The sequence below is a fragment of the Rhinolophus hipposideros genome (genome assembly GCF_964194185.1).
Source record: "Rhinolophus hipposideros genome assembly, chromosome: 26".
NCBI lineage: Eukaryota > Metazoa > Chordata > Mammalia > Chiroptera > Rhinolophidae > Rhinolophus > Rhinolophus hipposideros.
This window is the reverse complement of record NC_138072.1, coordinates 21879528-21896534: the sequence shown is the minus strand read 5'-3', so window position 1 is coordinate 21896534 and position 17007 is coordinate 21879528. Positions and strand designations below refer to the sequence as shown.

Genomic DNA, 17007 nt, shown 5'->3' with positions numbered 1-17007 from the left:
AATGTCCTGCTAACTGCTTCCTGGCCAGAAAGGCCCTTTTTTCCCCATGCTGCTGGAGAACTCCCCCCTCTTCTTCCCTTCATAGTTCCCTCCTCACATCTCCACCCAAGCAGACTTCTCACCTCAACTCAACACCGGCCTGCAGGGCCTGTGACCATAGAGGCAGTGGGAGAGGGGAAATGGAGGAGGATGCGAGGGAAAACCCCTTTCATTTCCCTTTCCTCAGCCTGCTCCTTCTTCCTCCCACTTCTGGGTCCCAACCTCCCCCAAACAGAATAAAAGAGCTGGTGGTACCTCCACCCCACCCCAGCCATCATGCCCACTGAAGGAGGGTGGGAAGGTTTCCCAATTCCCAGAGGCTTCCTCTACCTCCACTGACAAAGGGCAGACAATGGGCAGTAAGAAAGGGCAACCTGAGGAGAAGGGGATCAAAATAGCACCCACCTCCTGCGACCCTGCCCCCCCTCCCTGCTTCCCCACCAGCTCCCTGGTCTTCTCCCAAGTTCCCAGTTCAGTGGAGACTCCAGCAGCTGAGGAAGGTGGGCTGCTAACCTCTCCATCAGGGCCACAGCTGCCAATAAAAGCTTTTTAAAGTTCCTGTTATCCCAGATTTTAAATCTGGACAATGTGGTGAAATCTCCCTCCCACCCCCCTGACCGTAAACACTGTTCCACATGGCAATGAGGTTCTTCATAACTGTCCGTGCTCTACTTGGCAAATTTCTGAATTGAAAGCTTTTTGTGGGCTGGCTGGGAACACTGGTACCTGTTGGCACTGCTTCTCGGGGACCTATTTCCAAAATTCCGAACTCAAAATTTTAATCTTAAAACTGGCTTTAAAGTGAAGTTATCATCATGTGGATTTCGCACGTGGCTATTCCTCATAAGTGTCAGCTGAACTTACCTTTGAGTTGGATCAAATATGGTAAGACACAAAATTCGGATCAGGTATGAACAGTGTGCTCCTTTATCTTTCAATTCAGGAAACACAGGAAAACCCTGTGACCATAGAGCTTTCCTGTATTTCCTGAAAGCGCCAGTGTGGAAGGGATTTTTAAAAACAGGGGAGTTGACCTAAAATGTGTTATTTTAATTTAACTCTACCATTATTTGCTCACATCGACATCTGTATTGCCTGGCGTTTACTTTATGAAAAGTTTTAATTACTGGGAGCCTGATATTAGCAGAGAGAAATTTAACCAAAAGATTTTTTTCAATTAAAATTCGTTCAGACTCTAGACTTTAACTAAAATATAGAATGGCTTTTATCTGTGTCTCATACATAAATATTAGAGTTAATTCTCAAATGAAATAGAACTACAACTCAATTGTGTAATTACCCAAATCTTTTTAAAAGTTATTTCATAGCAAATAAATACTGTAATAGGATAAATATGCTGGTACTTTACAAAGGCAAGAGTGGAAAGGAAGGAAATTATGCCTAATTGATCAAATAATGGTTAAAATTTTAGTTCATTAATACTAAAGAGCTTTGCTCATATGTTGTCTGTGGGGAATCCATGTTAAATTGAACACACTATGACCTAAACTGCTTATGATGAGGTCCTTTTGCTATTAGAAGGATGACATCTCTTTAGCTAAATTCTAAGGTATACTCTTTTAAACAAAACTCCTATCTGCAATGTTACATGATGAGGCTCCAGGTGATATGCATTTTTTTTGGTTACAGTAGAAAATTACTACACACAAGGGAATGAAAACAAGGTCGAATTAGACGCCACACACCAGGACACACACGCAAAGAGGGAGGCCCAAATAGGAGGATGGGGACTCAAATAAGGCATGTTATTTCCAGTTGTAAGATTTAAAAATGTTAGGTCTTAAATTGTTTGCTAGGATTGGCCATCAGTATTCAAGATAACCCATATGAACGAGTCATCCATTTTTATGACACTAAATAGTAATTAGTCAATACTATAGAAAATTTGTGGTAACAGACAAAAGAAGCTACACCACAGTTTTTCCTTAATAGTAATTTTATGTGGTACTGCCCTCTGCTGGAGTATTAAACCTACACACACACACACACACACACACACACACACACACACACACACACACCCTTTCTCGTTTGGCTGCCATCCAAAATCAGCCTAGAACCACCCTTCTACTAATGATTGGTTGTATGTTAGAACCGTTACAAGTAGCCCTGTTAACAGGTAGGAAGAGCACAGTTATTTCACAAATGGGCAAATGGCAGCAGAATGAAGCTGCCACCTCCCTGAGATGAGGCTTCAGGTCCCTGAAGGTACCTGTCATTAATCCCAGCATTGGTCATTCCAATCCATGTGTGACAGTCAACTCTAATACAGTTCCATATGCTGGGAATCATTTTCAGACAATCAGTAGGACTTTTCCTCCATGTAGTTTTAGGGTTAGCCATTTGGGGATACTTGGACTCTCTTCCTTTCCATTTTGTGATGCTCCAGTCACCTGAGTTGTAGCAGACATCAACCAGGAGTGCTGCTTTCCTCTTCCTCTGTAATGTATACAAGCATGTTCTTTGGAATACAAGATTAATGGCTAAGGTCTAGAAGACTTTCTTTCCGTTTCTTTTTTAGGTGAATAAATATGTTTCATTCAGTTTTGAGCCAAGACTATTATTATAACATTTTTCCATTTCTGCCCTGTCTGCTCTATAATTTTCCTGTTTTGACAGAAACATTTCCATGTTTTGCTTTTTGTGTTGCTTATTTTAGAGGCATTCACTCATTTCTGGAATCAGATTTCCTGTAGATGCCTATGGCCTTCTCTCTCCCAGCTACAGGCTAATATCTGCTTCCTTTTTTCACTTTACATGCTCAGAAGTAATTTGTGGAATTGTCTTTCATATTTAATGACACTTTGAGCCTAATAATGTTAAACTGTTCTCTACCCTTGTACTGAAGCATACATAACCTATTTGCTCCAAAGAATTGATGAGAAACGTTCTCCCTATTTGCTCCGTGATTTCCTACTTGAGAATTCAAGCTCCGCCTTCTGAAGCCCATGCACGTGGCTATAAATGGATGAGCGCAAATCTCACTTCCCTTGTGTTTAGGGAGGACCTTGCTGTGATGCTGAGCCATGTGCTGGGCCTGCTGGAGGTACAGGCAAATGGGCGCTGCACCTGGTGGCAGTCACCACCAAAGGAAGGCCCATCGCACAGGAGAGCCTGTTCCCTTTCTTCCTGTAATTGTGTTTAGCTGAGGATGCCTTCTAGAAATCAACCCTACCCACTGAAGAGATCAAAGCAGTCGATGGTGCAGCTTACAATGAAATGATTCAGTTTATCAACTCTTTTGGGAATGTAAAAGAGTAGCTTCTCAGGACTTCCTAAGCCAGCATTGCTCTTCTGTTGTATGTGACAGCTAGTGACCATTTTCGTTGGAGGTATACCCTCAGAAGCTTCATGGTGATAAAGGCAATGCTTTTAAACTACTGAACTTTTGTGATACTTTCTATGTTTATGTATTCTTCATGTCATACTTTTAAAGCTGCCTTCATTTTGCTCTCCTGTATGATTTTATATTTTTCTTAGAAATAAAGATTATTTTTATCTATAATAATGGGTGCTATAATATTAAAGATTGATATCAACCACTATCTCTAATTGGTGCTTTTATGTAGATTCCAACACAGCCATGTGTTCTGTTGGTCAGTCACCAGTCAGAGACCCTGTGAGTTTCTAGAACGTGACCTGAACACTGGGGATGCCAAGATAAGCAACGCCTGTTACCCACAAGTGGCCTGTGAACTCAGGAGAATGACTGCCCACCTGAGAGTCATTACTGTTGCACATTTCAGCAATTAGTACATTCACATTGTGCAACAAATCTGCAAAACGTTTTCATCTTTCATAACTGGAACTTTATCCTCATGAAACAACTCCCCATTTCCTCCTTCCCCTAGACCATGGCAACTACCATTCTACTTTCTGTTTCTATGAATTTGACTATTTTAGATACCTCATATAAGTGAAATCATGTAGTATTTATTCTTTTGTGACTGGCTTATTTCACTTAGCATAATGTCCTCAAGATTCATCCATGTTGTGGCATGTGACAGGATTTCCTTCCTTTTTAAGGCTGAATAATATTCCATTGTGTGTAAATATCACATTTTGTTCATTCATCTGTCAATGGACACTTGAGTTGTTTTCATCTCTTGGCTGTTGTGAATAATGCTGCTATGAGCACAGCTATAAAAATATCACATTTCCCCAAAGATAAGACCGGGTCTTATATTAATTTTTGCTCCAAAGGATGCACTAGGGCTTATGTTCAGGAAATGTCATCCTGAAAAATCATGCTAAGGCCTATTTTCCGATTAGGTCTTTTTTTCGGGAAACACAGTATCTCTTAAAAATTCTGCTTTCATTTTCATATATACTTAGAAATGCAATTGCTGGATCATATGGTAATTTTGTGGTTAATTTTTTTGAGGAACTGCCATACTGTTTCCCATAGCGACTGCACAATTTTACATTCGCATAAATAATGTTTCGGTGCATAGCTTTGAGCACATGTCTTGAGTCCAAGGGCTTAATTTCTCCACGTCCTTGCCAAGACTTATTGTTTTTTGATAATAGTCAACCTAATGACTAAGGTGGCATCTCACTGTGGGTTTTATTTACGTTTATGTAATGATTAGTGACATGAAGCAGCTTTGCATGTGCTTGTTGGCCATTTGTTTATCTTCTTTCAAGAAATGTCTGTTAATGTCCTTTGCACATTTTTGGATTGGGTTAATCTGTGTGTTTGTGTGTATGTTTTGCTGTTGAATTACAGTGGCTCTTTATAGATTCTAGATATTAACTCCTTGTCTGATATATGATTTGCAAATATTTTCTCCCATTCTGTAAGTTGTCTTTTCATTCTGTTGATTGTGTCCTTTATGCACAGAAGTTTTAGGTTTAGAGTAGTCCTATTGTACTATATTTTGTTATCTGTGCTTTTGGTGTTATATCCGAGAAATCATTGTCAAAATCCAACATTATGAAATTTCCCCTTTATGTTTTCTTCTAGCAATTTTATAGTTTTGCATTTTATGTTTAGATCTTTAGTCTATTTTCAGTTAATTTTTGTATGTGATGGGTCCAACTCTATTCTCTTGCATGTGGATCTCCATTTTTTCCCAATATTATTTGTTGAAGACAGTGTCTTTTCCCTCATTGATTGCTCTTGTCATCCTCATTGAAAATATTTGAACATACACACTAATTCATTTCGGGGCTCTATTCTGTTCCACTGGTCTCTAGGTCTGTCTTTTTGCCAGTACCACACGATTCTGCTTACTAGCTTTGTAATATGTTTGGAAATCAGGAAGTGTGAGACCTACAACTCTTTCGTTCTATTTCAACATTGTTTTGGTTATTCAGGGTCCCTTAAGATTACATCTGAATTTTAGATTTTTTTTTTCTATTTTTGCAAAAAGTGCTGTTGGGAATTTGTTAGTATTGTCAATGAATCCATAGATCACTTTGGATAGTGTTGCCAAATTGGTTTAAAGTATTGAAATTTGATTATATATCTCTTATGAGATATAACCTAAGGACAGAAATAAACCTTGGTTTTGTTTTGTAATCATATTGTTATGGTGCTATTTATCTTTTTATCCTGAAACTATTACATGTAAGAGGATAAAGTAAGTAATTATGTCAATGTTGTTGGAAACCAAGATTTTCATAAGAAAAATCAGGTATAAATATAAAATTAAAAAATCTAAATGAAAACATTGTAACCCTAAATTGAATGAAAAGAAATAAGTGTAAACTTAGATATTTAAAAAGAAAATCATTTGTTCCTTAGCTTCACCCACTGAGGAAGGCTAGGAACCAACACAGTTGCCACGAGGATCCCTAGTCAAAATTGTGGTTTCCGTACGCCATTTCCCACTAAAAGTGTCAGCGGAGAAACTGCTAAGTCCAGGTTTGGCAGGAAATGAAAATGATAGCTTGGGACATCTTCTTGTCATACCAGAAAGCAAGGAAACTGAGATTTGTGCCAAAAGAACACAGAAGCCAATCAAAGGGTACCTTCTAATTAAAGATAATATAAGTATCAAAAAAAGAAACATCAAATATATTAATATTCTTGAATTCATAATGGTGTTTTTAAAAACCAGCTAATCAGCTGCCTTTTGTGGGGGCTAGGGAACCAAGTTATTAAAAAACAAAACAAAACAACAAACCCTAAATCCAGGGAAAGGATCAAGCATGTACCCTGCCTTTCTAGCATAAAGTTCACCTTGGAGTCACCAAATAGTCGATGAAAGAAACAGTATTTCCTTATAGAAGAATTCCAATTCATAAATGCAGGAGGAATGACGGATGTGATATGTGGGACAGAGCCAGGAGTGCAGTTTCCAGGCTCTCGGCCTCACGTGGAAAGGTGCTGGCTCAGGTAGTAAATGGCCATCAGCTGTGGCTAGTTGGCTGTCAGCTGTAACCAGTGAGCCATTGGCCACTAATATAACTGCCGTGGCTATGCTAGTAGAAAATGGGGGGCTAGCAAGAAGATGGTGGCTGAGCTGGCAAGCACGGACTGCAGTTAGCACGGTGGAGTGCGGGTTGCAGATTGCAGAGAGGTGGACGGCAGGTTGCAGACAGTGTGGCTCCTGCTTCCTGTGTCTCCAACCCAGCCGCCAGCGAGACTACAGTGGTCTGACTCCCCGATCTATGGCTCCATGGGTGTGCCTTTTTGGCTTCACCATGTCCTGCATTCTTATGTGGGGAGGGGGAGCTGAGACCCCGCATGACCCTTGCATGACATGACATATCACCAGTTTTCAATTCCTAATGAAATAATGGATCTAGGCAATGACCATCAACAGCTAGCTGCTAAAAATGTTTGAGCAAAACATGATGGAACCTTTGTAATAGGTAAGTCAGACGAACAACATCTAACACCACTGGCCAGTCTTGATATCATACGGAAAAACAACCAGATTTCAAGCGCCTCCCGATGACTTGCAATTGGAAGTACTTACCACCTGCAGTCTTTTGGCCAAAAAACAGAACCTGTGTCTTATTTAAGCTTTGTCTCACCAACGGTTTTGAAGTTTTTCAAGATCAAATAAAGTCTGAGATCTGTTTCAAAACGAGCCTGTGGCGGGAGGGGGTGGGTGGAGTGTATGAAACAGACGGACCAGGTTGACCATAGCTGAAACCGGACATGAGCAGATGGGAAGTCATCATACTTTTATGTGTATGTTTTAAAATTTCCAAAATAAAAAAAAGTTTGAAAAAGTATTTGGATTCAATGACAATTTTCTATTTGGAAAAACCACCTGGATTTCCTGCTTGCTCCAGCCTGTCACAGAAATTCTTCCCTTGAGGTTTCACTTGTCACTTTGTAATGAGAGGTGTAAATACAAGCCGGAAGAAGAGTGCTGCGTGCAAGAAGGGTTGGCTAAATACGGAACCTGGGTTGCTGAGGAAGGCCTTTTAATGGCTGTGAATCTCAGCAACTTTGCAGCAACAAAGATTCCAATGAACACTGATGATGAGTTTCTAACACCATTCTTTGGCACTTTTTAAAAAAAATAAATTTTATTGGGGAATATTTGGGGGCAGTGTGTTTCTCCAGGGCCCATCAGCTCCAAGTCGTCGTCCTTCCATCTAGTTGTGGAGGGCGCAGCTCAGCTCCAAGTCAAGTCGCTGTTTTCAATCTTTAGTTGCATGTTAGTTGCAGGGGGCGCAGCCCACCATCCCACCATCCCATGCGGGAATTGAAGGCAACCCTGTTGTTCAGAGCTTGTGCTCTAACACATCTGTTATTACTAAAATTCTAACTCCTACTAGATTTAAGCTCCAGGAAAGCTCTTTTTTATCTACTGCATCTGTAGTGCCTTACACACTGCCTGGCATATTGGAAACTATTTAAACTTTTTTTTTCTATTCTAAAATATTCAATCTTGTTTTGACTTTCAAAATTTACATAGTTTCGAATATATTTTTTTCATGTCAAATAAAAATATGGCATCCTCTGGTTAACATATCATAGTCTGCAAAGCCATTCAAGAAAAGTATTTAACAAATAGGACAGCATCTCATTCTTTAAGCCATTGGGATACACCGATTTAATTTACATTCCTCTGAAGATCTCTCCTATCTGCAAGATTCTTTTGTTTTATGACAAAGCCATAGTTCTAGAAGCTTTCTCACACCTGAAAAGATTACATTTGGGACATGACCCTGTAGAACATAAGAGGTAAGCCTGGTGAATCTGAACGTGGGGGGTGAGGGGGGGGTCTGGCGGGTCAAAAAAGAGGTTGAATGCCCCCGGGTGGTGCTGGTGTTGGAGAGTGGGAGACTTGTTGAAACAAGAGGATTCAAAGAGGAAATGAGTCCATTTAGAGTGGATGGTCAGAGGAGGTCCATGACAGTGACTATGACATTGGTTTTTTGGGGGGAAGGCAGATAAATGTATAAGAAATGGTCTTGTGCTGTGGTATTGTAAAGAATGTGCTCCTAAAGGCTGTGAAATTTAAAACTTGAATAATTCAAGACTAATTTTCTCATGGGAATACACGGAAAGTAGGGCATGTGTTCTCAGATCTCATAAATCTATTACTATTGTGGCAAACTTACTTTGATATTGTTTTGTTGTTACTGTTACTAAAGGTTCTAGAGTTCTGGCTCCTAAATTCACAAAATCAAAGCAGTCATTCCAAGTTCTTTACCGAGTTTTATCACTTCTCACTTGTATTTCGCAATTGTTGATTTGGGGGCATATGTTCCCAGCACCGGCACCGCTGTTTAATGAATAATTGGAAGGTCAAAAAATTTTTTTAATGATAGTAACAAAAATAACACAGCAACACAATAATAATCAAAATCACCACCCGAAGTGTTTCCTAGCTTGAAACATGGTTCACATCACTGACAAAATATGTCCGGCATTTCTGTTTAATCCGTTGATCCTGCCACGTAGCAATTCATAAGTATAAAAACATGTTATTTACTAGCTTTTTAAAAATGGGCAATCTGTAGTCTTTCACACTTTGCTGATACAACTTAGTATTTTATATTACATTATTTCTAAATTTGCAGCCCCACTATGCTATATAAATGTGGCTTCTTGGGTGAGGAAAGAGGACAATAAAAACAGATGAAAAAGAAATTGATCCTATCAGAAATGATCTCATCATCTTTGGAACTCGAAGGCAATTGTCTGCAGATAATTTGGAACATCTGTGTTCTAGTTTTGACCCAATACTTTCAACTTTTATTCCTGTGTTGTTTGAGCAAAATCGTCTCATGAACCACTCTTGTAACCATCCCTTCTCCTGCATCATCCTTTCCTCCTCTCTACTGGGTCATTCATGTGAGTAGTCAGTAGTGTGTTGGTAAATGTTTAACAACTTCTGGCTTTTGTCGGGGGGTGGGACCCCAAGTTGTAGCAGTTGTCTATTTCCATGGTGTGAATACTTCCGTCCTGCCCAATTTCAAGGTGCCAACATGGAAGAGATGTGCATAGTTGGCTCTCGCAGGTGGCATGAGCCAGCTCCTGTACACCACTGAAAATGTTTTTCAAGTCAGGTCACATCCCATTGGTGGGTAATAAGCAGCATTTTTTAAATGAAAAATTAGAATGTTTCATGCATAACAAGAGTATAGTTTTGTGAAATTTTTGCTTCGTAACTTTAAGTATATATGTAAGAAGTCACCATGTACACGTAGTCCTTATTGTGGCTTACGTGAGAGTCTAAAAGACACTGCCATGGTACCTGGTCTTTCAAATACACAAAATACAAACAAAACAAGAAAATCAAAACCTTCACTTTGCCCCACTGCTTCCTTGGCTTCCACACTCTCTCTCTCTGTTTCTCTTCACAGCAAAACTTCTTGAAATATTTAGTCGTTACTTCTACCACTTCACCTCTCACTTCTCAACCCACTTCAGAGTCAGTCACAAATGACCTCAGTGTGGCTAAATCCTTCTGCTCCTTGACCTCTCAGCAGCATTTGGTACAATTGGCTGTTCTTCTTTCTTAAGCCTTTATTTCTCTGGTTTTTATGACAGCACTCTCATCACGTCTCCATGGCTGCCCCTTCTCAGTCTATTTTATCGGTTTTTCTCGACTTAATCTCCCCAGGGCTCTGTCCTAGGTCAACTTCTCCATCTAGCTACTCTCCTAGGTGACCTCATCAAATTCCGTGACTTCAACTCAGACCATTTTCTCCTCACCTACTATACCTTAGCCATGGTGCTCGCCTCTGTTCCTGAGGGCACCAAGTATTCTCAGGAGCCTTAGATTGTGTCAGTTGTTCCCTCAGCCTGGAATGTTCTTCCCCAAGATCTTCATTGGCTTCTTCCTTTCTTTCATTCACCAGCAACTTAAACTTCACCTCTTTGGAGAGGTTCTCTCTGGCATCCAACTAAAGTAGCCACCCAAATGCTTCCAGTTACATCATCCAATTTTAATCTTTTCCAAACACATCACTATGTGTATCTCCCACTGGAATGTAAGTTCCATTGAAGCAAGAACAGTCAAAATTCCCTGCCTTCGTGGAGCTTATACTTGGGTGGGTGAAGTCAAATAAAACAAAAAGTGGATTATATAGCATATTAAAATATGAAAAGGACTTGAGGAAAATAAAGCAAAGAAGAGTGGGGACTGTGAGTACGTATGTGTTTCAGGAGGGTGCTTGCAATTTTAAACATGGTGGTTGGGAAGCGCCTCACTGAGAGATGATATTTGGGTCGACGTGAAGGAGGCAAAGGAAACATCAAATGCAAAGGTTCTGAGCTGGGAGTGTGACACTATGTCCTAAGAATACCAAGGCCAGCGTGGCTGCTGCAGAATAAGGAAGGAGGAAGGCGATAGGAAACGAAGTCTGAGTGTGGGGCGGGGGGCGGGGGGCCGCCCACGGAAGTCTTCTCCTAAGAACTCGGATCCTTACTCAGACAATGAACAAAAGCCAGCAGGTTTTAGCGGAGGAGGAGCTGTTTGGATTATGCTTTGTTATGATGTCTCTAGCTGCCGACTGAGACTAGATTGCAGGGGGACCAGGGCAAAAACAGGGAGACCAATTAGGGGGCCACTGCAATACTCCAAGGAAGAGATGTGGGACTTCCAAATATTTATGTCTCTTTTCTGCATGTAAAGGGTTCTGTGAGGGGCAAGTACAGTCGTCCCCCCTCATCCATGATTTCACTTTCCACAGTTTCAGTTACCCGCTGTCAACTGCAGTCCAAAAATATTAAATGGAACAATTCCAGAAATAAACAACTCATACATATTAAATTGTGTGACACTGTGAGGAGCAAGATGAAATCGCATGGTGTCTCATCCCTTTGTCTCTGCCAGTCACTGGGTAGCCTTATCGGTTGACAGATGGACTGGCTCGTGACAGCCGTGTTTGTGTGCAAGGAACTCTAATTTTACTCACGTGACTTTGATTACAGCATACGGTTCTAACTGTTCTATTTTACTGTTGTTGATGGCTGACTGTGCCTGATTTATAAACTGTACTATAGGTACGCACGTACTGGTAACACAGTGTACTGTCTAGGGTTTGGTAGTGTTTGACGTTCCAGGCGTGATGTCCCCACCTAAGGCGGAACGCACGCCCCACGGATAAGGGGGTGCTGCCCTGCTGCAAAGCCGTCTGTATACTTGCGTTCATTATCGCCGTGCCTCGTCATGGAGGGCATGCAGGACGTACTTGATTTTTTTTTTTTTTTTACGTACTTGATTTTAAATGATATAAAAACACATCCTGAACTCACTGCACAAAGTAGGGACCAATGTCGGGGTTTTCTTATTTCTAAGAATAAACTCTTGGGCTTTGTCATGCATCTTTGAATTCGGTATTACTTCACCGACGCTGGGTTTCTGGCCCTTTTGCTCAGGTCCCTTTGCAGTTAAACCTGATGCAGGACAAACGCATGACCTACCAGACGAAACAGCCTGCAGCTGCGCGGTGGGGAGGGGGCAGACCCCGGCCGAGCTGGGTTTCCTCCCCGCTACACGCGCCTCCCTAACTCACACCGGCCGCGGCTCACCTCACCCACGTCCCACTCCCACCCGGTATCTCCAGGGTCTGCCTCGTGCGAAGCGCTGGTCGGCCTCGGGGGGCCGGGAGACACGGTCCCCTTCTGCCCACGGTGCAGCTGTAGCCACAACACGATGCCCGCAAGGCACGTCCGCGCCCAGGGCGGTGTGTGTCGCGGGGCAGGTGGATCCCGGAGCCACGCCAACCTGGAAAACGACCAGGAGGGAGAGCGTAACAGCGCATCAGACTGCGTGCGGGGGTCCGGGACGTGTCACGAGTTCCTCCAACACAAGCTGCGGGAGAAACCCCACAGCAGCGGCACCAAGACGCGTCTCAAAGCAAACGCGGGCGAAACCCAAGTGCCGCCGAGCGGGCCCCCGAGGGCGTCGGCTCCCGAGCAGGAAGCGCGCGGCGCGCAGCCCAGGCCCCCGGCGTCCTGGGGTCGCACCGGCCGGGAGGCGGCCCTCGCCTGCGCGCTCGGGCGCCCACGGGACGTGTGACGCTCACGATGGGCTCGCGCACGTGAGAGCGGCCCCCACACAGCACCGCGATCCCAGGCGGACAAGGGGCGGACCGGCGACCGGGGCAACCAGGGGCCACAGCGGGCCTGCGGTCCAGGCAGGGCCCGGGCGGCGGCCACACCGGCCCCACGCGCCCGCCTTCGGAGTCCGAGGCCCGCGACACGGGACCGCGGGGACACGCTGGCGGAGGGGCGGAAGGCTTTCTCCGTTTTTCCCAACCACTTCCGTTCGCCTCACCCCGACGACGAGGCAGAGGCAGCCAGATCCGCCCAAGGATCTTTTTAAACTGACTCTGCTTCGTCCAGGTCCGCCCGCACGGCGCTGGCTGCGACCCGAGACCCCGCAGGCCGCGTGGGAGGCCGGGCGTGGCGGCGGCCGCAGCGCCGCGGGGGCGGGGCTAATGGCGACGCCCGGAGCGCGAAGCCGGAAATGGCGGCGGGCTGACTGCTCTCGCGCCCCGTAGCCGCGCACGGCGCTGGGCCGGGGATTGGACGGCGCGCCGCAGTGGACAAAGAGCCTCGGCGTGAGCGCCTGCGGGGCTGGCCCGGGTGAGTCCGCGGCGGTGGTGGGAGCGCCCCCCGGGACAGGGCTCGGTCGTCGCTGTCCCACATCAGTGGCGGGGGTGGGTCCAGCTCCCGTCAGCCTGTGGCGCGGGACTCCCGGCCAGTTCGCCGCTTCATCTCCCTCCGGTCGAGGCCGGCGATCTGGGGAGGCTGCCTCTGTGGCCATTTAAATGACAGTCTTAAGTTTAGCGACAGACCGCGCAGCTCTGCGGGCTCGCTCTGAAGGCGCCCTGTGAGCGGCCGAGTCCCTGGGCTCCGTGTCACACGTCGGGAGACGCAGGTTGTCCGCACCGCAGTGTCGGTTACGACGGAGCGGAGGCTTCCCGCGAGGCGGGTGCTGCGCGGGCCGCGGGGCCGACCCCGGGGACACGGAAGCCGCGGGGACCGCGCCGACTGCGGCCCTGGGCTCGTACTCGCGCCGCGCGGGCGTGTGAGCGGGAGACGCAGGTCGGCGGCGCAGGAGCGGCTGAGCCCCGAGCGAGGCGGTGCTTCCTTCCCGGGACGCGGCCCTGGCGCTGGTCCGCGCGCGGCGGCGCAGGGAGCCGACGTGTCGTTTTCGTCGTCGGGCTCCAGCCGTCCCGGCTCGGGCGTTACGAGTGTACGGGGGGCACTTTTCCGAGGACGACGGTGCAGCGTGCGACGTCGCGGTCGCCTCGGGCCGGCGCAGCCCGCGCGCCTCGCTGCCTCACGGGGTCGCCGCCACCGCCGTCGCGGTCACCACGACGACCACTGACCGTGTTTCCTGTGCTGTGTGTGACGTCCTCTCGCTCACTTATTTTATAACCAGGAGTGTGTCTTTAAAACGGGCTGATGCGCCCCTCCCTCCTTTTTTTTTTTTTATTTTAGCCGCAGAGAAAACTGTGTATTCAAGAGATTGGAGTTTTTTTCCCCTTTGAGTAGTTTAATTTGGAAGAGGAAGAGCACTCTCTTGTATTAATGATAATAATAGCTAAAACGTGTCTATTTCATTGTTTTATTCACTCATTTAATCCTCAGCACAAACCTGTTGATGAGATGAGTAGTAGTATTATTCTCATTTTATACATGAGAAAAGGTAAATGAATGTCTCCGATCATTGCACAGCGGTATTTGCTATTATTTTATTTTACTGTTTTTATTTGTTGTTTTCTTTTAATATTTTAAATAAATTCCGTGTTAGAAATTATCTACTGACGTAATATGTAAATCAACATTTCCTTCACTCGTGATGCCAAATTATTTAGTATATAAGGACACTAGGGAAGATTTGGGGTCAGATCTTTCATTGTAACAGCATCCTGTCATTTGGGAAATATCAGTGAAATAATTTATAATTTACATTTTAAAATAGTTATGATATAAAAAAAAACGGTGCATTTTCTTTCCCTCTGTTCTGATTTTACACAGGACAAGTGCCTGTTTCAATCTGGGAAGCTTTTCAACGAAACTTGATTAAAATCTTAGGTCGTACACAGAAGAGAGACCCCAGTCAACAACAAGGTGGAAAAGAAGAATGTTGTCCTTAAACAACCTACAGAACGTCACCTATAAACCGGTAACGTTCCTATGAAATCACTTTTTACCTGTTGCAGGATTGAGAGCAAATCCAGTTGGATAGTAATTATCTATTCCTGGGAGTGGGGGGTGGGGCAAGAATAAAATTCAAAACGTATGTGAAGCACCCACTGTGTGATGGGGACTGTGGTGGGTACTTACTAGAAAACACGGGGCCCTTGGAGCTCAGTCTAGTGGGAGACCAGGTCACAGTTACAATACAAGGTGATGAGAACTGCGTTATGAGCAGAGAACGGGGGAGAACAGTGAGGGGACGCCAACTTTGGTCGTGGTGAGAAGGTGCAGATAATGATAAGACATCATGTTAAAAGGAAAATAGATTTATTACTCTACAGGTGTTTAATTTTTTTTTTTTTTAATTAGACCTGTCTATGGCTCAGTTTTTCTGTCTGCCTTTCAAATAGCGCATGGTACTCAAGCAGAGCAACTAGTGGTGAGATGGAAAATGAGAAAAATTACAGGTCTTGTCCTGGCTTCAGGCTGGTCCACGAACCCCTGAGTGACGGGTTGCTGGAGATTTCAGTGTATGTGCTGGGAAGTAACAGACTTGTTTCAGGTTCCACGTATCTGGAGCTGAGTCCAGAATTTAGGTCTGAGGTGGAGTTGCTGCTTTTTTTTGGTAAACACTCTAGGTGACTCTTGGACAATAGGGAGGGCGAGAGTCCTTGAAGCAAGACTCCAAACCAGTCTTACTAGTGTAAATGGGTTCCATTTTTTTTGTTATTTACTTTGTGGCTGTAACTCTTTTTCCCCCTATATTTTAATGTCATTGTAGAAGAATAAAGTATGACCACCATATCAAGCAAACTCAATTTTAGAGGAAATAGCCTTCAATAGTAATAGGTTTAAAAAGCATGACTTGCTGAATCTGAAATCAGAGACATTTAAAATGATTTTGTGCATCCTAGAGTTAAAAACATCTCTAGGTTGTAGACTGACTTTCTGCAGAGGTTAAAAAAATATAGGCTGCCTGCCAAGGGTGACTGAATTGTCCCTGAGCGTGGCTCGGGTGGAGGAGGGATGGCTGGCTGGAATACACCCTCCAGTTCTGCTCTGCATGCACAAAGAGGCCTTACGGGAATGTTACTTAGAAAATAATTTTCTGGATTAAAATCCCTGCATGTCTTGACACTAGTATAGTGATGATTCCTGTGATTTCTGGGGTTAGTGCCCTAAGCTGCAGAGGTGAAACAAAGGTAAGATGATGTTTGTTTCCTGGTGAATGGGACCTGAAGGATTAGCGCTGCTGCTCTCTAGAGCGCAGGCCCCAGGGCTCCCGGATGGCATCACTGCTCTCAGGGCAGTTCACGAGCACAGGTCGAAGGAAACAGTTGTTTTGGCAAATAGCTTTTTTTCCGCCTTCTCTGTGTTATAGTCAGTTCTTATAAGCAGAAGAGGATAGAGGTAGAAAGACTGAACTGAATGGCAAAAATAACATTTTGATCTGTCTTTAATTTCACTTATTGTTAAATATTCATAGCATTGAGTGCCTATATCGCACTTAAGCTCTTCTGCCATTTGTAGCTAGTTGCCCTTCCAGTGTTCAAAAGACAATGGGAAAAAAAGGAGGCTGCAATTTTAAATAACTTAGATATTTTATCAATTAGGATATTGTGCAAGTTAGACTTAAAAACAACTGTTTTCTTGCATTATGGTTATTTTGTCAGTGATCAAACAATGGGGAGGTGTTTATTGAGTTGCTACTATATTCTTTATTAAGCATCATGAAGAAACAGAACTGTCACTTAATTTTATTTCTTAATGTTTTTAAAGTTTTGGTCACATTGGTGATAGACAAAGTCATATTCTGTCCATATGAACTCTTCTTGGAAAAGAGAAAAGTAAATTGTATAACTGGCTTATGTACTTTTTTCGTATTTAATATATTTCATTGCCTATTCAACTGAGAATTCTAAAGCTTAAAACAGTCAGGCTCACTTTTCTTTCCGTTTAAATTCAGTGAATAATTTAGAAGACAGTATCTTCATACCAGAAATGCCCTCTGTGAAATACATTGCTTGGCAACTCACTATCTACCTAAATATTTTAGGTGGATTGATAAATATTGTTGTTTATAGAGTTCTTAAGAAGTGATTATTAGCTGGTTAAGAAGTTATTTAGAACTTAGACTCCAAGTTTTGATTGTTACTCCAAGTTAATAAACCAGTTGTTAACATTAATCCCACCCAATGCTGAAAAACTTATGCCAGTTTTCTTAGGGACCTTGTTTCCTTTCTTCATAGTATTCTAAGTACCTCCCTTGCAATTTAATCTTAAAACACAAAATAATAAAATCTTCCTTTTTAACCTCCGAGGTTCCTTACAGCCTTTGTTTGCTTGTTGTTCTTTAGGCTGACCACCTTCCT

At 43.8% G+C, this 17007-nt stretch overlaps 1 protein-coding gene across 21 annotated transcripts in view; it reads left to right on the top strand.

Moving 5' to 3' along the window:
* Window positions 1-12376: 12376 nt before the first annotated feature.
* LGALS8 (galectin 8) overlaps window positions 12377-17007 on the top strand; it is a 29906-nt gene continuing 25275 nt past the window's right edge. For 4 of the 21 annotated variants that reach the window (XM_081039385.1, XM_081039393.1, XM_081039390.1 and 1 more), the window contains exons 1-2: window positions 12934-13072; window positions 14474-14621. In XM_081039385.1, the coding sequence (XP_080895511.1) occupies window positions 14580-14621 (42 nt within the window). In that variant the 5' untranslated portion in view covers window positions 12934-13072; window positions 14474-14579. Of the gene's footprint in view, window positions 13837-14473; window positions 14622-17007 lie in introns of all 21 variants that reach the window. The other 17 variants (XM_081039379.1, XM_081039382.1, XM_081039395.1 and 14 more) reach the window with 13 other exon arrangements.